The 20,757-nt window shown below is 37.0% G+C and overlaps 2 protein-coding genes and 1 pseudogene across 3 annotated transcripts; 2 read left to right on the top strand and 1 right to left on the bottom strand.

The window, feature by feature from the left end:
• The first annotated feature begins 349 nt into the window (after positions 1-349).
• KT2/3 (potassium transport 2/3) lies at positions 350-8,073 on the top strand. Its single transcript, XM_068457009.2, has 11 exons — positions 350-1,169; positions 1,704-1,922; positions 2,911-3,066; positions 3,605-3,662; positions 4,623-4,940; positions 5,179-5,418; positions 5,897-6,223; positions 6,325-6,516; positions 6,797-6,872; positions 6,962-7,525; positions 7,742-8,073. Exons 1-11 carry the CDS (start codon positions 850-852, stop codon positions 7,879-7,881), a joined length of 2,610 nt encoding a protein of 869 aa, XP_068313110.2. The 5' UTR covers positions 350-849; the 3' UTR covers positions 7,882-8,073.
• A 509-nt stretch (positions 8,074-8,582) lies between these two features.
• On the bottom strand, positions 8,583-11,894 carry LOC137717217 (pentatricopeptide repeat-containing protein At5g46680-like; annotated as a pseudogene).
• Positions 11,895-13,659: 1,765 nt separating this feature from the next.
• On the top strand, positions 13,660-20,667 carry LOC137717314 (uncharacterized). 2 transcript variants are annotated; one of them, XM_068456625.2, is made up of 11 exons: positions 13,683-14,126; positions 14,932-15,056; positions 15,519-15,963; positions 16,098-16,213; positions 16,539-17,322; positions 17,781-18,221; positions 18,436-18,624; positions 18,705-18,932; positions 19,215-19,548; positions 19,666-19,849; positions 19,973-20,667. In XM_068456625.2, the coding sequence occupies exons 1-11, from the start codon at positions 13,944-13,946 to the stop codon at positions 20,454-20,456; spliced, it is 3,513 nt and encodes a 1,170-aa protein (XP_068312726.2). In that variant the 5' UTR covers positions 13,683-13,943; the 3' UTR covers positions 20,457-20,667. The 2 variants fall into 2 exon arrangements, with proteins under 2 accessions (XP_088554396.1, XP_068312726.2); XM_088698270.1 differs by lacking the exons at positions 15,519-15,963; positions 16,098-16,213 and having other exon boundaries at positions 13,660-14,126.
• Positions 20,668-20,757: the final 90 nt, after the last annotated feature.

The following is a 20,757-nucleotide window of genomic DNA, read 5'->3' as shown; positions in this document are numbered from 1 at the left end:
GTGATTTCAGCAGTGAATAGTGTTTTGGAGTCAGAATGGTAGGGAACGACAAGACGAGCAATACTTATTGATTTTTCCCATGATGTAATTGGCCACCATTCTGAAAAGACAACGACAAGACGAGCAATACTTATTGGCTTTGCCCGTGATGTAAGGTGGTTCTCGGCTTTTTGGAGTCGTTTAAAGGGTTGAAACTTGAAATTACAGTTTTATGTTTTTAAGGATAATTTCGGTATTTTGTAATTTTCGATTTTCTTTCGTTTTTGCAATTATTGAAGAAATATTATTGGGCGGCGACGTACCCCACGTCCACTTGAGGTGTTATCACAATCCATGATGAATCATCTTCGGGTGCCAGAAACTTGTTCCCATCACACACAAACATGCATATGATCATGGTATAATGTGTAAGTTTAGATCTCAAACTCAAATAAAAAAGGAAGGGGAGTGAGTTAGTTAGTTGATAGCCGACACGACATTTCATTTTTTACTTCGTTCTTTATGATGATAAATTATAAATGAAAGATTTGGTACAAAATTAATCGCAGAGATTTATACAGTCGATTCTATTTAGGAGATAAAATTTTGTTGTTGTTCTGCTCCGGGGCCACTACTTCTGCTTGTAGTTTGATTGAAAGGACCACCACCTACTATCCAATCTCCCACATCCACAATAATCAGATCATATTCAGATGCCACTACTTTCTCCAATATTCTTCCATTTACTCATCGCGTCCCACGCCTTCCAGAATCACTCCATCCGGAACACGGTCCACCCCCACTTCCCCTCTGCTGTAAAATCAACTCATGTTTTGGAGTTGAACGTGAGAGTTTTAGGTACATATATTAATGGAGTTTTGGAAGTTTAGACCCCACAAGAATCTTGATCATCGGTTTCAGCAACCAGTAGCAGCTGCAGAAGCTGCCTCTTACAACATGAAGAAGGTCTGCAGCTGGAATAATCATACGCATAAGCAGCACCACCAGCAGCTGCAGCAGCATAAAAATAGTCATGAAAAAGTGAACCCTTCGTCGTCGTCGTCTTTGTCGGAGCTTGATATAAGAAACATTTCAAAGCTTATCCTTCCTCCCTTGGGTGCTTCGAGTTACAACCAAACTCCTATCCAGTCAAATGGATGGATCGTCTCGCCCATGGATTCAAGATACAGGTAGCTTGTCTTTTCTTTCTGTTTTTTCTTTTTCTTTTTTTTCCGCTTTTTCTGGTTTTTTTGGTCGGCTGAAATATGAAGCATGGGTTCGTCAATTTGGTTACGAATCGCACTCCGGTACTGTTACAAAATAATCGGTTTTCAAGTATCTAATCAATTGTTTTGTAAAACTTAGTGTACTAGACCGTATTCATTTATATTAAAAAATCTCTCCTAAACAACAAGGTCAAGTAATATTTTACTAAACAAAAATGTTACTCTTACTATATTGTACTTGGATCATCATTTATATCATCTTTTTAATACAAATTTTTCTGAACAATGGTCAACTGTTTAGCACCCAAGCAGTGCCTACGCGGCATTAGACGGAAATTTTTATAGATGAATGAAGAAAATAAAATAAATAAGTGCATGTGTTTATGTACGCATGTATGTTTTTCGAAAAAACAATAGCGATTTATCCATGAATGAATGAGAACGGTTACAAAAGTTGTCACGTAGTTGCATTTTTTAGTGACCAATTTATGAATGCAGGTGTTGGGAAACATTCATGGTGGTTCTGGTGGCATACTCGGCGTGGGTTTACCCTTTTGAGGTTGCATTTCTTAACACGTCCAAAAGCAGGCCACTATACATTGCAGACAACGTCGTCGATCTATTTTTTGCCGCAGACATTATCTTGACATTCTTCGTCGCATATGTTGATCCAAGAACGCAGTTACTTGTTCATGAATCTAAAAAAATCGCCATGAGGTTGGTTAATTAATTCATTGGTTGGCTTCTAATTTCATCATTAGTTAATTAAATCCAATAATATATAGTGATGAATTAGAGCATTTTTCAATATTCAGCACAAGTAATAATACAGACTAGAATCCTCACTTTATTTAAAGGGAAAAGGAAAAAAGAAAAGTTGAGAAGGACAGTATGATATACCAAGTGATATAAACAATTGGTTGATATTTTGTTTTTAAGTTTTCAACTAATTATATTATTATATTTGATGTACCAGACCGTATTCTTGACACACTAAAAGAATATCTCCATGTTTGCTTCGTTGTATGTTTGAATTTTGAAGAAAGTGATTTTTGCATGACTATTTTTTTCCCTACATAGCTATGTTTATTTCTGATTTTTAAACTAAATAAATTAAGAAATAGAAAAAAAAATAAGGAAAACTAATGAAAATGGTTTGAAAACTTTGAGTTTTAATGATAATGACAAAATAAAAGGTAAAGTTAATAGTACCATGATTGACTTTTTAGTATAAAAATATGATTTTTCGTTAAAGTGAACATTACCGTAAACTTTTCGTTAAAATTCCCAAAAAAAATAATCGAAAGTGTGTAGAAGTAGAGAAAAGTGGCGTGAGAAACGCATTTCCAATTTACGAATATGATTCCTGCACTACATGGATATGATTCTTCCTTATTTCACGTACTCAAAAATTTATGCTTCCATCATGACTTTGGTGAAACTTGGATTGGAAATTTCAATCTGACTTGAAAAAGTCCGATCGAAAATCGAATATTTCCGAAGAATTGGATGAAAACTGAAATGAAGAATTCCAAAAATTTCAAATTTTCATCTGATTTTATTGAAACCTTTCCAAGCTTATTTTCGTACAAAATTCAGAATATTAATCACTAATTGTATGTATATTGTAATAATACATTAATTAAGATTTAACTACAAATGATATAACAAAAAGATGATCAATTAATTCTTAAAATATATACAGGTACCTTTCGACATGGTTTTTGATGGATTTGGCATCAACACTGCCATTTGAGGCACTTTTTTTAGCACTGGGAAAAAACAAATTGAGTGCCTCTTACTCTCTCCTGGGATTGCTCAGATTCTGGCGACTAAGACGAGCAAAGCAACTCTTCACAAGGTTGGTTTTCTGTACATATATATTTGCCTCTGTATATTATATATTTGTATAATATATATGCATGGTTTAGGATCGGGGGATACATTTTTACACAAGTTTTGTGAGACCTATTTCGTACCTTTTTTCAACAATCTGAATCTGTCTTTATTTTAGGTCTTTACTTAAAGATCATATTTATCAGAAATCATCCAAATCTAAAATCATTGATCATTGGATTAAATGGTAGTCATTTTAGTGTGTAAAACCACTCATTTTCTTTGCTACAGATGAATGTTTTAATGGTTTTATATTTGTGTAAATTTTTGCAATAATAATTTAATATAGACAGTTCGAATTGTTGAAAAAAATTCTGAGAAAATGTGTCCAAAATGTGTCAAAATGTGTCAAAAAATCCTAAGAAAATATGTCAAAATGTGTGTTAAAAAGTGTCTCCTAATCCTGACCATATATATGTGTGTAATTATATATATATAACCTCATCTTAATTCCATTAAAAATTTGTGACCGAATCACATGCATCATATATCTTCTTTGGCAGACTAGAGAAGGATATCAGGTTTAGCTATTTTTGGGTCAGATGTGCAAGGCTTTTATCTGTAAGTATTTAGCACTTTTTTTTTTTCCTCTCAAACCTAATCATTTTTACTTAAAGTTTAATCATTTTTTCAAATGAAAATCGAATGCATCCTACAAGTTTTAACATACATAAGTAATAAAATTTAGAAATACAATTAAACACTATACAATATATTGTATAGGTGTTTTAGTAAGAAAACCACCGCAACAAAGCGTCGTTTGATAATTATTTCATTTTTGTTGTGAGAGAAGAAAAATATATTAGGAAGGGGCCAGGGGAGGGATAAAGAAGGGTAGAGCATGGGGTGGGAGTAGGTCTGACAATTTCTTGTACGACCTGTTAACCCAACACGAAACGACAAAAAAATAACAGGTACTCGGTCAATCCATTAACGAGTCGGGTCGTTATTGGGTTCCCCACTAAGAACCTGTTAATAGTTCGGGCCGTTATCAGGTTACATGTTAAAAACTCATTAAGATAACAGGTATGACACATAAACGACACGAACACGACCCTATTTGACAGGTCGAGACATTAGGCATGACAATGTCTTGCATGACGTATTAACCTGACACGAAACGTCACAAATCATTAATGAGTCCGATCATTATCAGGTGACTTGTTAATAAGGTGTTAAGATAACGAGTTTGACACAACAAGATCTACTGAGATAACGGGTATGACATGAACACGACAAACACCCGATTTGCCAGGTCTAGGTGGGTGGGAGGAGGGAGAGTGAAGGAGGAATGTATGAAACAAATCGAATGCTATCTTTTCGGGAAAAAAAATTTTAAATTGTTTTAAATTTTTGGTTTTTAATTGCATTTTGTGTATATACCATCCCATACATTTCCTGTCACCATTATTTCTCCGTTTTTGTTCATCTCTCATTTATTCCGTATGTTTATCCTCAATCAAACGTAAAATCCAAAAAACTAAAGACGAAATAGGTATAAGACGGATTGCCATTCTACAGGTGACAGTGTTTTCAGTACACTGTGCTGGATGCCTGTACTACCTGCTAGCAGATCGATATCCACACCGAGGGAAGACGTGGATTGGAACTGTGTTTCCAAATTTCAGAGAAACATGCCTCTGGATCCGATACATCTCAGCCGTATACTGGTCTATGACCACCATGAGCACTGTCGGCTACGGCGATCTCCACGCAGTTAACACCGTCGAAATGATCTTCATTATTTTCTACATGCTCTTCAACCTTGGCCTCACTGCTTACTTGATTGGCAACATGACCAACTTGGTTGTTGAAGGCACTCGTCGTACCATGGAATTCGTAAGCAACATTAAAATTAGGTCAACGGTTTCACATTTTGTTACTTAAGATCGTACGTAGTTTACTAATCGTTGCAATTCAAAGACAAACTTCATTTTGTCAATCTTTTGAAAGCGCATTTGAGGTAAACTATTGTTCTTAAATTGCAACGACTAGTAAACTACGTGCCTAAAACAACGGAAATTATATATCGGTTTGAATGATGCTTAATCAATCAATTCGATTAATTGTTGTGCAGAGAAGTAGCATTGAAGCAGCATCAAGTTTTGTGTGCCGGAATCGGTTGCCTCAACGGCTGAGGGACCAAATATTGGCATATATTTGCTTGAGATTTAAGGCGGAGACCTTGAACCAGCAACAGATGCTTGAACAGTTTCCCAAATCCATTTGCAAAAGCATAAGCCAACATCTGTTTTTACCAATTGTGGAAAAAGTGTATCTTTTCAAAGGTGTCTCAAGGGAAACACTTCTGCATCTGGTAGGGTAAATGTAGGCTTTTTTAGCCAAAATGGTCCTTAGATTAGCATAATTCTTCATCTTGGTCCATGAGAATTAAAATCTATAAAAGTGGTCTATGAGATTGTCTGCGGTCAATTATTTTGGTACGTTTGTGAAAAATCTCCATTAAATTGAGGGTATATTTGTCAAAATTAACTCCTCCACTTGAACTAGTTTCTTCAATTTAACAAAGATTTTTCACAGAATGACTAAAATGATTGACGGTGTATAATCTCAGGACTACTTCTATCAATATCAGGGACTAAAGTAAGGGTTTATGCCAATCTCATGGACCATTTGGACTAAAAAGCCGTAACTATATGTATATCGCAATTCTAGAAAAAAGACCAATATTTCTTTTCTTGGACAAGAAGAAAACACTTTGCAAAAGGAAAACTGATTAAGTGCTAATAATCTTGCATCCTTCTAACTATGTAAGTGCATCGATGGTTGATCAGGTTGTGAATATGAAGGCAGAGTATACACCTCCCAGAGAAGATGTTCTGCTGCAAAACGAAGCGCCGGAGGATGTTTATATCATTGTTTCTGGAGAAGTGGAAATAATTGATTGTGAGATGGAGAGAGAACGAGTTGTTGGGACTTTGCAATCTGGAGACATGTTTGGAGAAGTTATTGCATTTTGTGGTAGAGAAGTTGGACCTCAAAGCTTTACGTACCGAACCAAAACACTGTCACAGCTCTTGAGAATAAAAACCACTGCCCTAGTAGAAGCAATGCAGACCAAACCACATGACAAAGAACAAATGGTTAAAAACTTCAACCAGGTTAGTGAGCATATATAATTATATATATATGGTATATAATTATCAAGTTAAATATCTTTCTAGAATAAGAAATGAATTAATGACTAAATGTTATATTGCAGCATCACAAAAAGCTTAGGGATCTGAGAGTCGGAGAAATACTGGTTGAGAGTGGAGAGGACGAAGGTGGTGACCCAAAGGCGGCATTCAACGTGTTGACTGCTGCCAGCAAAGGCGATGCTACTCTTCTTGATGAGCTTCTCAAGGCAAAGTTGGATCCCGATATTGGAGACTTCAAGGGAAGAACTCCCCTGGTATACAATGCCTTTCTAGCCTCAAGTACTTAGATTTTCTGTTAGTGCCAGACAAAAGCAATTAAAGCACATAATTATAAAAAATAAAAAATAAAAATCAGGAAGAATAACATTGACAAGATAAACGAGCTAGTTCATCGTTGTAACAGAAGATATTCACAACTATAACAGTAATATGTACACTTTAAGCAATGAGCCTATCTAGCAGTAGCTAAAACAAGTAGCATGATAAAATAGAAGGACAAGATTGATTTAATTGCTCCTTTTAATGCACCTGCAGCACATAGCAGCATCAAAAGGCCACGACGAATGTGTTTTGGTACTCCTGAAGTATGCTTGTAACGTACATGTAAGAGGTAATTAATATACCTCTGTTTTGCTTTACTGTATGTCACTCCTATTTTCTGTTCTTAAACTCAACGTCTTTAAAATCTGTACACGGCAGACACAAATGGTAACACAGCGTTATGGGATGCCATTGCATCTAAGCAGCATTCCATATTCCAAAGTCTCTACTATTGCGCTGCCATATCTGATCCATACACCGCTGGCGATCTTCTATGCACTGCCGCCAAGAGAAATGATCTAACCGTAATGGAGGAACTCTTGAAGCAGGGATTAAATGTCGACTCAAAGAATCATCTTGGGATAACAGCCGTACAAATAGCCATGGAAGAAAACAATGCAGACATGGTAAATTTGCTAGTGATGAACGGTGCAGATGTTACCAATGCACAGAACTGCTTATTTCCTTCACAAAGTTTGACCGAAATGCTACAAAAACGAGAGGTTGGACACCGGATTACAGTTCCAGACAGTACAATAAATGAAGTGCCTTTGATGAAGAATGGAGGAGAGCGTAATTCTGAGAGAGAATCCTATGGAGTAAATTGTCCAAGAGTGAGCATATACAGAGGCCATCCTATGGTTAGGAAAACAACATGTTGCAGGGAAGCTGGTAGAGTAATTAGATTGCCTCGTTCCCTAGAGGAACTCCGAAACATTGCAGGTAATTTAATTAACCGTAATCCAGTATCAACTGCTACGTGATTGTGATTCTTCTCAAAACATTGCAGGAAATTGTATATATCATGCTTGATGTTGTTATAAGTGGAAATGGTCCATATGGATGCATGCTTAATATATTTACACAAAATGGAAATATGTTTTTGGCAAATGTACGTTGTATGAGATTCTAATATGTTAATTTGATGATCTTAAACAGGTGTAAAGTTTGGATTTGATTCAGGAAATACATTGGTAACAGATGAAGGAGGAGCGGAAATTGACTCAATAGAAGTGATACGAGATAATGACAAACTTTTCCTGGTTGAACTTGAAGACCCAAAGTCTGTCAAACCCTAAACGAAAGTATCTCTTTTAAGGATTCCAATGGCGAGATTGCGAGCAAGTCGAGTTTATTTCTTATGCACAATGGTGAGATATACATGTGATGATAATGACCAAACAAATGTTTATCAAATGATAATGAGTTATTACTCAAAGAAGATGTATTAAATCAGTTGGAATAAGAACAGAAACTAACAGTGGGTGTCACATCCCAGTCCGCATGATAAGATATTGTTTGCTTTGGGTCACGCCCTCATGGATTTGTTCTTGGGCTTCCACCCAAAACGCGTCTCACTATAGGGAGGTGGGCATGCACATATAAGGCACATCACATCCTCTTCCCCGGGCGATGTGGAATCTTACAGTGGGTGCGTCAACTTGAGAACCAGCTTGAATGACAGTTGAATTTGAGAAATGTTTCCAGTCATGCATGAATAGGGGTAGTAGTGTGTTTACTACAAGTAGTGTCTTTCTGTTATGCACACCGGCAGAACCACCGTCAGATAAGCAATGCACGGCAGTGGCAGGGCAGTTAGACGGCTTCCATTCAGATTCAACATTACTCTTCACCGTTAACAATCGATGCTGGGTAGAACAAGCTTACCAGTCCCAGACAACTGATGTTTACAGAGTATAACTAAAAGAGGGGTGCTGTCCAAAATGCCAATCCAAATAGGATGATACTTACTTTCCAGCAGCAAAAGCATAGCCAGTTTCTAACGTAATATTCGAGCCACTTGAATTTTCCACCGAAGCTTCCTTGCTTCATCTGTATATCCCGTACTACGAAGATCATCAAGGACAGCTCGTTGGGTAGCCCTGAGTATTTTCTTGCCATCTCTTAAATATTTCATCATAAGCTTGGATGCACAACGGAACCTCCCCGCCTTGCAAAGATTGTGCACCAAGGAAGTGTAGGTAAAAGAATCTTTAGTCTCCATCGATTTGTACAATTCCATCGCACGATCAATTTGACCAGCTTTACACAAGCCATCAATCATGCAGTTGATGGCAACCAAGATTTCCCGGAAGCCCATCGTTTTCATATACTGTAAATGTTGTTCAGCGCCGATAATATTACCAACCTTACACAATCCATCAATTATAATTTTGTGTGGGTATACTTGTCACACACCAGACCTCCATTCTCTTTTTCATCCATCAACTTACCTTCTCTACAATACATATTAAGTAAAGTGTTATACGCCGATAAATCGAGTTCAACGCCATTCCTCATTGTCTGTTCCATGCAAGCATTTGCCTCTTCTATCCTCACAGTCTTAACTAAAGCTGCAACGACTGTGCAGTATGCAAGGCCATCAAAAACATACCCTTTACTCCTCATCTCTGACATAATCTCAAGCCCTTCGTCATACTGCTTAAACTTAAAGCAGCATTTCATAAACTGTAGTGTAGGTTATGGCATTTGGCTCATCTTGCTTGCCCCAATCTGCGCGCCTTGCATAGCCCGTGGATAAGAATATTGTACGTCACTAACTGGGGAACAGATCCACGACGTTGCAAATTCCTAAATAACATAAGAGCATTATCAATGTATTCATTTTTACAAAGGCCATTGATCATTGTGTTGAACGTAGCCGGGTGGGACTGAGATTGGTAAGTAAAATGTCCTGAAATACTCTGTTGGCTTCATCAGGTTTTCCTAACTTAAGGGAACAATGCATCAGAATATTGTAACTCCATAAATTAGGATGTATGCCGGCTCGTAACGTTTCCTCAAACAGATCCAGGGATTGTGATAACAAGCAATTCCTCGTGGCGCCGGATAACAAAGAATTGTATGTAATGACATATGGACTAATCCTGGCCTCTTTCATTCTATGAACAACATCTAAGCTAACAAACCGAGAACAGGCACTGAGCAAAGTATTGTAAGTTACCACGTCTGGAATCACCCCTAATCTTATGCCGTCAGTTATAACGGCTTCTGCTCTCTCCAGTAGCCGGGCCTTACAAAATGAAGCTATGCATATGTTCAACTAATCCACAAATGTTTTTTAGTCAAAATGGTCCTTGAGATTTGCATAACACATCACTTTGGTTCCTGAGATTGAAAATCAATAGAAATAGTCCTTGAGATTGTCCACCATTTGTTATTTTGATTCTTCCGTTAAGTGTTTCGAAGCTCTTAACCGGAAGTTTGGACAATTTTCAAATCTTTGTAACTCAATCGTTTCTTAATCAAATTCGACCCATAATATATCAAAATAAACATAAGAAAGTGTAGAACAAGATTATGCAATTTGGAAGCCCAATGTTTGCTGGAGATGGCCGAAAAATAGCCTGAAAGGTGACTGGTTCGAGAGAAAACTGGAAAACTCGCCGAAAACTAGTTAAAGTTTAAACGTTCATAACTTCTTCAATACTCAACAAAATCAAGTGATTCATAAACGAAAACCATACTTCTCGATGAGAGGAAGAGAATGGTACCTTTATCGACAGCTAATTCGCCTTGGTTTGGCAGAAAAGTGGCTCGAAAATTGATATCTTGGTCTCAAGTTAGCCACTTTCTAATCATTTTTCGGACAAACCATGGTGAGTTAGCCATCAAGAGGGGTACCATTCTCTTCCTCTCATCGAGAAGTATGATTTTTGTTTTTGAATCACTCGATTTCATTAAGTTTTGAAGAAGTTATGAACATTTAAAGTTTACCTAGTTTCCTTGCAATTTTTCAGTTTTCTTTCGGACCAATCACCTTTCAGGATATTTTCCGGCCATCTTCGTCAACCATTAGCCTTCTAAATAGGCATAATCTTATTTTACACTTTTCTATCTTCGTTTTGATATATTATGGGTCAAATTTGGTTAAGAAACGATTGAGTTACGAAGCTTTGAAAATTGCCTAAACTTCCGGCCAAAAGCTCCTGGATACTTAACGGAGTTTTTAATGGAATGACCAAAATAATGAATGGTGGACAATCTTAGAGACCATTTCTATTGATTTTCAATCTCAAAAACCAAAATGATGAATTATGCAAATCTCAATAATTATTTTGACTAAAAAGTCATCTAGAAACTATCATTTACATCACACATAATGGCTTCCTACGAGAAACCCAAACCTGCAATATGTCAAAATACGACGTGTCAGCATACACTCTTTCTCCTTATCAGTAAAAAATCAAATATTGTATAAGAAAACATGTAAATCTTGAAACCGACATCAGTGGATATAATCGTAAAGGGGTAATGCTAATACAGTGGCAGCCGTCAATGAAACCACTACCCCTCCAATGTATTCACAACTGTGGAGGGGAAACTTTTACTCAGTAAGTTTTTGAATTAGGAATCTAAACCAATATCGGCTGTGATAACAAGTCCCGCAGGCAAAAAAGTCCACGAGCTAGAAATTTTTTTTTGGAGTTTTAACGAAACACTTCATGTACTATTCATTTTAACGAAAAATGACAATTTTACTCTAAAAAACCACTCATATTACTATTCACTTACAACACTTTTTGTCATTTTAATTAAAACTCAAAATTTTCAAGTCATTTTTATTATTTTTTCTAAGAATTTTTTAGGCAATAATAACATTACAGAGTGATTAACTCATACTAAATAAAAATCTAAACTGATAATGTTTTCATTCGATTGCATAACATCCTCATCAACAATGTCATACGAAATGTGACTCTCAAATCATTTATCAACTGATCTCCCATTGCTTTGTACAATCCATTATTCATCGTGTTTTGTTGTAGAATATTGTGTATGGATAGTTTTTTTTTTTTTTAAATACAGGTTTGTTTGGAACTACTTTTAAAATGAAAGCGCTTTTAAAAAAAATATTTTTAGAATCCAAAAATACGCTAGTTATCTTCTTCTTGCATAAAATCATAACATTTTCATAATTTATTTACATTTTTACTAAAAATTTATTTTAAAAACATTTTCATCAAAAACAATTCTAACCATTCTAACCATTTTAAAGCAAAGCAAGTACAATGGAAAGATCCACAACACCAACTCGAAAGCAACTCAACAGCAAAAAGTGCTTTCGCATAGTGGAGTCTATTGCCGAGTCACAGTAGGTATTGTCTGTCTCCGAGTATACGGAGTTCTAAAAGACGATTGCTTTGATCCAAACAGAGAATCCAGAAAGAAAAAAACCCATCAATGGAACAAACTCGAAGAGTAAATTTACAATTCACAGCTCCACAGTAGACAAGGGGGAGAGAGAGAGTAGCCGGTGAGAAATCCGAATCCAAAAAATGGAGGTGGACCAAAACAAGAGGCGGCTTGGTTTCCTCCAATTAGGAGTTTCAGTGGGAGGAGCGGGAGCGGGAGAGGGAGAGGGAGAGATGGCTGGATGCAGGAGACGCTCCTACACTTGGTCGAGGCGCTGAACACGGTAGCAAGCAGAGGCGCTGAAGTTTTTTTTTTTTTTTTTTTATCTTTTCCATTTTTTATTTATATTTATTTTTTAAACATTTTCTTCTTACCGTCCAGTATAACAGTACGATAATATTCCTCTCCTCCCATTAAAAGGTTTTAAGTTCAAACCTTTAGCTTAACCTTCCCTCAGTCTTAATTAAAAATATCGATATATATATAAAACAATTTTTTTCTTCTTCTTTGGGTATGGGATAGACTCCCCAGTAGGTTTTTTTTTTTTTGGGTAAAATACCAGTAGGTTTTTTTTAACAGCATAGTTCAGTAATGGCAAATCTATTAATTTGATGTATTTAGTAAATGTCTCCAATAATCCACTAATCACGTACAGTACCTAAATTAATTTACATAATATATTTTTTTATCATTTCTGTAAAGTGGGTCCCATAATATAATATTAAAGCAATTTGAGAGAGGATCCTTATCGGATTCTCTTTGTGATGATCTTGGAGATCCTTGAATCACATTCCGTTCATCGTATATCGTACGATCAGTTTTCGTCAGATACTATTTATATTCAATTTTAAATAAAAAATTAACAATGATTTATGATCGTATAATGTACAATAAACAGATGTGATTTGAGGATTCTCATAATGATCACAAAAAGAATCTGGTGAGGATCCCCACTCAAATAATTTAACTCATGCTCAGATGTCAAATAAAATTTCACAATCTAAAAATTTAACATTTTCATTTTCATTAGAGATGCTATTCCGTGAGTTCAAATCTTTTGCATTAGGTGTTAATATTTAATAATAAAAAAATTTAAAATTGACATAGTAAAATGACGAAATTAACAAAAAATATCATAAATCTCCCTTACCAACACACGTAACGAAATTAGCAGAATTAAAGCAATGTAAAGTGAATTTTGAGTTTTATATAGTAAAATGACGAATTTTGAGTTTCAAATAGCAAAATCGGATCACAAAATCGAGTTCTAGCCTTCTAGGTGGCAAAGTAGATTGAATTTTTAATTTTGAAAAGTAAAGTAGTAACTTTTGAGTTATAATCCCAAGAAGATATTAAAACTGAGTCTTTGTTTTTTTGGTTATGTGTGACCGACATGGTGCAAAAGGATTTTCTCTGGACCCCATTTACCAAATTCTCTCAATCTATGGATCTTTAAAATTTGATTCAAGAGCTACAAATAAAAAGTATTTTAAAAATTATAATAATTTTAACTGTTAAATCAAATTTTAAAAACTCGAATTAATAGGTTGAGATGATTTGATGGTAGATCCGGAGCAAATCTCTTTGCCGACATGGTATGTCCATGCACATCGGTTGGGGCCAGATATGACGTGTGAAAGACCCGGATTGTTCGCGATAATTAAATTACATTACACACATTCATTCTCTTTACGCTTCTCGTCTCATCTCATCACTCCTACGAAAATAAATAAATAAATATTATAAATATTAAAATCCCGGTCCAAACGGTCCCGAAACCCAAACCAGGCTCTCGACAGAAAGTTTCGAATTCGAATTTCAAATTGCCGAAACGAAACTCCGAGCTGAGAGCGTTCGCGACCTTTCACTTTCTGTTAATTCATTCATTTAATCAAATTATTGATTGATTGATTCGTGCGAATTCGAAATTCATACTCTCTACGACGTCGTGCTGATTGATCAACAACTTTCACGACGACGAGACATGGTGGGGGGCGGCGGTATAGCCATGGATTTTCCGGCCGAAGAGACGGCGTCGTCCTTCTCTTCGCCTCCGAGGCTTCCCACGAGGCTCAGACAGAGGCTCAGCCTTGTCGACTCAAACAAGACTCCAACCACCGCCGAACAGATTCAGACCAAGCTAAGACTCGCCGATCTTCGCCGTCAGGTCCCTCTCTCTCTCTATTTTTACTATTCATTTCTTAAATTTGTTTTTTCCTCGAAATTTTTGTTCTTGAATTTGTGGTTTTCTGTTTGTTTACTGAGAAAATTTCGATGATAATTTGGAACGGGAAAATTCAATGACTGAACTGAGACATATACTTCAGTTAATTAGCTTTTAATTTTAATTTTAGATAGGTGATGCTGTTAAATTTTCATACTTTTTTTATGAACTTTTTGGTTCCAGATTTTGAGATGGTATTCAAATTTATTTGTTCTCCTTTTGTTTCCTTGTACAATCTTTGTGATCGGAATTGAACGGAAAAGGGTTTTGCTTATAATTTTCATATATCAAAAACACCTTGTGAATTTTGATACAGTTTTTTTTTTTTTTTTTTTTTTTTTTGAGAAAATTTAGTTTTATGGACATTAGGTTGTTTATACCTTCCATTTAAAGCGTGTTGAGTTTGCTTGTGTTAGGTAAGTTTGTTTGAAATCTGGGTTTTCTTCCTTTTCACATGGGTGTCTCTGTTTTTAAGTTTGGAACAAGTAACAGTAATTTTTTTAAATTTTTTTGTAAGCTAATGTTCTCTTTTTCCCTCTTTGATACTTCCATATACATATGTGTGTCTGTGTTCGTGCGCGCGTGCGTATATATATATATTGTGTTTTGGTAATTGTATTTTCTTGTCTAACTCTATGTTTTGTGGCATAAAATTTTCTTAATTCCTTTCTTAAGCGCGCTAGTGTTTGTATCTAGTTTTTAACCTGAATTCTGACTTTTTGAATTTCATTAATTGGTTTGAGTACAGGAACACTATGAAAAGTTGTCAAGCAAGGCACGAGCAAAGCCGAGGAATCCCTCACGATCTTCATCTGAAGGGGAAGACCTTGGCCAGCGCCTAGAAGCCAAGCTACAAGCTGCTGAGAAGAAAAGGTAACACTTCAGTTTATATAGTTTAAGAAGCTCATCCTTCTCTGATGTTGTTGGCTTAGAATGATGCTTAATTTCACCGTCCAATGTTTTCATGGTCCACAACGTTTTGAATAGTCCCTCTTCGTACTGAAGGATTTCAACATTAAACATTTTATTGATGTGGTTGCTCATACAAATTCACTCTTCCAGTTTATTCCTTTCATGATTGAAAATATTCTTTTTGAATCTCACCAGAAAGCAAACACGAGGGACTCTCTCAGACACATCTATTCGGACCCTTTTTTCAATTGATTTTTATCCTGAACGGTGAATTGTTTCTTTTGTAAAGTTGGGCTCTTTTCTTTATCCCTATTTAGTTATGACTTGGACCAAAGCTAGACTATCCATTAGTTGACCATGCTTCCTCCAGTCCCTAGGTCCTGATTAATCTTGTCATTCTGTTGCTTTTTGTTGAACCAACAGGTTGAGCATTCTCGAAAATGCTCAAATGCGCTTGGCTAAATTGGATGAATTGCGGCAAGCAGCTAAAAGTGGGGTAGAAATGCGTGTTGAAAAGGAACGTCAAAAGCTTGGCTCGAAAGTGGAATCACGTTTTCAGCAGGCAGAGGCAAATAGAATGCTCTTGCTCAAAGCTTATAGACAAAGAAGGGCTACTTTGAAGGAAAGAACATCTCAGTCATTATTGCGGAAAATGGCTTGGGAGAAGAAGTACAAGGAGCGTGTACGTGCTGCAATTAGCCAAAAACGGGCAGCTGCTGAAAAAAAGCGATTGGCACTTTTGGAAGCAGAGAAGAATAGGGCATGTGCAAGGATGTTGCAAGTGCAAAGAGTGGCCAAGTCTGTCTCTCATCAACGTGAGATTGAAAGGAGGGTAAAAAGGGAGCAGTTAGAAGACCGGTTGCAAAGGGTATGCATTTCTTTTGAAGTTACACAATCACAATTTATTTCTCAGTTCCACTGGTGGCTTTTTGCGGTTGTTCTAGAGTGATGCAAAGAAAGAATCTTCCCTAATAAACTTTTAATTTTTGGTTTTATATTTAGGCAAAGAGGCAAAGAGCAGAGTATCTAAGGCAAAGAGGAAAGCTACAGATATCTTTTCAAGTGAGTTGGAATAGGATGCACGAGGAGGCTGATCTCCTTTCCAGAAAGTTAGCAAGGTATGCATCCTTTGAAATGCTGATTTCAGAGAGTTTTCCCTGTTTGGTTAAACCTTCCTTTGTCTGTGTCAAAGCCTTGTTCTGGTATTTCCCAGTAGATGTTTGGTATTCCTTATTGTGTTTGGTTGTGTACCAGAGTCGGTCGTATTTTTTTCGGTGGTTGTGAAGATTAGATTAAGTTTCACCTGTTTCCATGCCAGTGAAAATTATTAGCTTGTAAAATGCTATTATCCACGGCGTTGTTATTGTAACATGCTCTTATCCTATTCTTCACCTTAGTTTAAACTACAACTTTCAGCCTAAATTTGTGTTGATGTTTTAATAGGTGTTGGAGGCGTTTCCTCATGCTAAGGAGAACTACACTTGCTTTGGCAAAAGATTATGATGCCTTGAAAATTAATGAAAAGACTGTCAAGTCGATGCCGTTTGAGCAGCTCGCAATTTTGATTGAATCAACTAATACCCTTCAGACTTTGAAAGCTCTTCTTGACAGGCTTGAGATCCGGTTAAAAGTTTCCAGGACTGTTGCCTCAATAAATTATCCATCCAGCTTTGATAACATAGATCATCTTCTCAAACGAGTTGCTTCCCCAAGAAAGAGGACTACACCAAGGACATCTTTAAGGAGCAGAGATGCAAAGAAAGAATCTTCCATCTGGGACGCGGCTAGAAATTCTGTTAAATTATCAAGGTATCCGATGAGAGTGGTGCTTTGTGCTTACATGATTTTGGGTCATCCAGATGCAGTTTTCAGTGGTAGCGGAGAGCCTGAAATTTCTCTGGCCAAATCTGCAGAAGAGTTTGTTAGACAGTTTGAGTTACTACTAAAGGTTATATTGGACGGCCCTGTACAGAGTTCTGATGAAGAGTCTGATTCCGCATTGCCCAAACATTTGACCTTCAGATCTCAGCTTGGAGCCTTTGATAAAGCATGGTGCTCCTACTTGAATTGTTTTGTGGGTTGGAAGGTTAAGGATGCTCAGTTATTAGTGGAAGATTTAGTGAGAGCAGCGTGCCATTTAGAGCTCTCCATGATTCAAACTTGCAAGATGACTCCGCAAGGAGAGAGTGGTGATCTTACTCATGATGTGAAGGCTATTCAGAAACAGGTACGTTAGTTGTATATTGATTTATGCATAGGGGAAAGAAGACAAAAGAAACTGGCACTCCCTCCTCTCTATTTTAGGTTTTACTTTCCGTGATAAACTAATGTGTTTCCACACCTCTCTCTTTCCGTTTTCTACTTATTTTTGTTGCTTGCTTGTGAACTTACTTGTTTTCACTTACAAATCATTATGAGGGGAAAACATACATGTCATGGTTATGGTCTGTGAACTTTCCGAAAAGTGAAAGGCATTCTTGTTAACTTTCATCTCTTTCAGTGATTGGGGCCATTTTTTCTATAATTTCTCAGTAAAAGAATAAGCTAAATATTGACTAGTTTTACAAATTTACTTTGTAGGAATTGTTCAACTTTGTCTTCATTTTTTTTTTTTTTTTTTTGAAAATCTAGCAGTGTCTTTGTGTTGACTTATTGATTGACATTTTGAGTTACCTGTTGGCGTAGGTTACTGAAGACCAAAAGTTACTGAGGGAAAAAGTGCAGCACCTAGGTGGAGATGCTGGGATTGAGCGTATGAAATCTGCTATATCCGAAACACGGTTAAAATACTTTCAAGCAAAGGAAAATGGAAGCCCGTCGGGGTTGCAGCAGGTCACACACATTACTTCTCCAAGTCCCCCTAGTTCACCACTCAGTCCTTCTGCTAGTGCAGATAAGAGAAGTGATTCAGGTCGTGTAGTCCAATCCTTATTTAGGGAAGATGATACTGCCCATCATGGAGTTGTGTCCTCTGCTCCAAAAACCAATTTGGATCAGCAGCTTGGATCTTCTTCACAAAAGTTGGTCACAGAGAATGAATTGATTGTGAATGAGTTTCTCCATGAGCAAAAGCAGGCTTTTGCCGATATTTTTAATGTTAATGACGAAGATCCAAACAATGTCCAGGTTTGTGCATTTTCATATTTATAAATGGTGGTTTTAACTTAAAGATGTAATTCTTATTGTTTTGGATGTTGACAGGCTCACAATTAATGCTTTTTCATCTATTTATGGTGGTCATATTTTGAAAATAAAATTTAGTTTGTTGTTATACATGTTTTTACTGATGATGAGCTAGAAATTTTAGCACTTGTCTGACTGGTAGTATTATATTTTCCAGTCAAAGATTAGACAGACAATGGAGGAGGCTTTCTGGGATGGCATAATTGAATCTGTAAAACAGGACGAGCCCAACTATGACAGAATAATTCAACTCATGATGGAGGTGAGGGATGAAATCTGCGAGATGGCTCCACAGAGCTGGAAGCAAGAGATTTTTGAAGCTATTGATGTGGATATTCTCTCTCAGGTAGCAGCACCATTAATTTTCTTCTGCGACATTACCTTCGTATGCATGTATGGAAAATTAAATTCTTTTCTTTTCCTTAGGTTTTAAAGTCCGGTAACCTGGACATTGATTACCTGGGAAAGATCCTAGAGTTTTCATTGGTCACATTGCAAAGGCTCTCCTCTCCAGCGAATGATGATGAAATGTTGGCCACATACCAGAGTTTAAGGAAAGAACTAAATGAGATATGTCAAACTGGGGACGATTCCAGCTGCTCAAGTGTCCTGGCAATGGTCAAGGGCCTGCGTTTTGTTCTAGAGCAGATTCAGGTATGTCTCTAGTTTTAGTTGTACATCTGAAAAAGGTTTCACATAATGTCTTTTATTGAAGTATTGGTGTTGTAAGCGTATTTTGTAGTAGTATTTGCGAATTGTTGCATGAGAATCGAAAATGTTTTCAGTGTATTTGATAGTTACCTTTTTTTATCCCAAAACACAGTATTTTAAATACTTCTGTTGAAGTTCTTTTTAGTCAATGGATTCAAGTATCATAATGTAGTTTGAAATACCGAAGATTCCCCCAGAGTGATGTAATGTTGAATTCTGTAACAGGTGCTTAAACGAGAGATTAGCAAAGCACGTATAAGACTTATGGAACCTTTGTTAAAGGGGCCAACTGGTGTGCAGTACCTGAGAAAAGCTTTTGCCGATCGCCATGGATCTCCCTGTGATGCCAATACCTCTCTACCACTTACAGCACAGTGGCTTTCAACAGTGTGGGATTGCAAAGATCAGGAGTGGCAAGAACATACAATCTCTTGCTCAACTCTGACAAGCGGCGATAATCCATCTCAGGGGTTTGTTCCTATCACCTCCCTTAGAAGCGGAGGAAGCTTTCTGGTGAAAGCAAATTCTCCTTCTACTTCTGCTGCTACTAATAGCACAGGTTTGAGAACGGAAATTACATTTTGTAAATTTTCATTTTATTTTAAGGGGATGTTTGTAATCGCAAGGTGGGTTCCGTGTTTCTTTGTTTGATATGTGTTTGTTTCTCTTGGACCAGGTATTCAACAACCGGAATGTAAGGGAGAAACAGTTGATTTGTTGGTGAGGATTGGTTTGTTGAAGTTGGTAAGCGGAGTGTCTGGTCTGACTGAAGAAGCTCTGCCTGAGACTCTCAAGCTTAACTGTTCTCGGCTGAGGGCTGTTCAGGCCCAAATTCAGAAAATTATTGTTACTTCCGTAAGGTAACTCGGTGTGCGCGCTCTCAGATTTACTTCCTATATGATTAAAGTTTCAGTTGTCTTTGCCTTGACCTTGAGTGACTATATCATAGCTTTCTAATCCTTGATGAATTTATGCAAACGCAGCGTTCTTATTTGCCGGCAAACCCTTCTAGGTGAGAGGATGGTAACCAGCCCCACAGACATGGAACGCATATTATCAAAATGCACCGAGCGACTTCTGGGGACCTTGGGCAGTGCTGAAGATGCAGGCATGGAGGAAATTGTTGAATCAATTAGTGACTTCTTGATCGACAGCAATGAAGTTGCAGACAGCGAGAAGCTTCGATCGAGGAAGGCGGTTATCACGAGCATGTTGGGAAAGAGCCTGCAAGCTGAGGATCCCGTGTTTAAAAGGGTTTCTTCTGCTGTTTACACGGCTGCAAGGGGAGTTGTTCTTGGCGGGAGCGGACCCCTAGGAAGAAAGTTAGCAGAAACAGCGCTCCGGCAAGTTGGAGCTGTGGCGCTGACCGACAGCTTGGTGGAAGCTGCGGAGGTTTTAGTGGTGGCAGCCACCGTATCAGTAAGTGTTCATGGTCCTTGGTATGTACATCTGACTGAGAACATGTGAAGGGTTTGTGTTTGTTTGAAGATAGTAACGACGTCGTACAGAAGAAATAAGTAAAATACGTGTATATAGTGTGTGTGGATTGTATGTAGCTGTGTAGTTGTAAGGTATGGATTTTTTATTAATTCTTTCATGTAATAAAAAATAGAGCACAATTTATTTTGACTGAGTGTCTGAATTGTTGATATTAATCATTAGCTCTTGATTTTATTAATTCTTTCGCGTAATAAGTAAATTTTACCGTTGTGGTACAAGTTGCTCGAAATTGTCACTCGCAAACCTATTGCATGATTGACGTTCAATT

This window comes from Pyrus communis, chromosome 8 (assembly GCF_041283825.1).
Source record: "Pyrus communis isolate YQ-2024b chromosome 8, ASM4128382v1, whole genome shotgun sequence".
In the NCBI taxonomy this organism is placed as follows: Eukaryota; Viridiplantae; Streptophyta; class Magnoliopsida; order Rosales; family Rosaceae; genus Pyrus; species Pyrus communis.
Note: the sequence above shows the minus strand (reverse complement) of the source record. Positions and strands in the feature narration are given on the sequence as shown.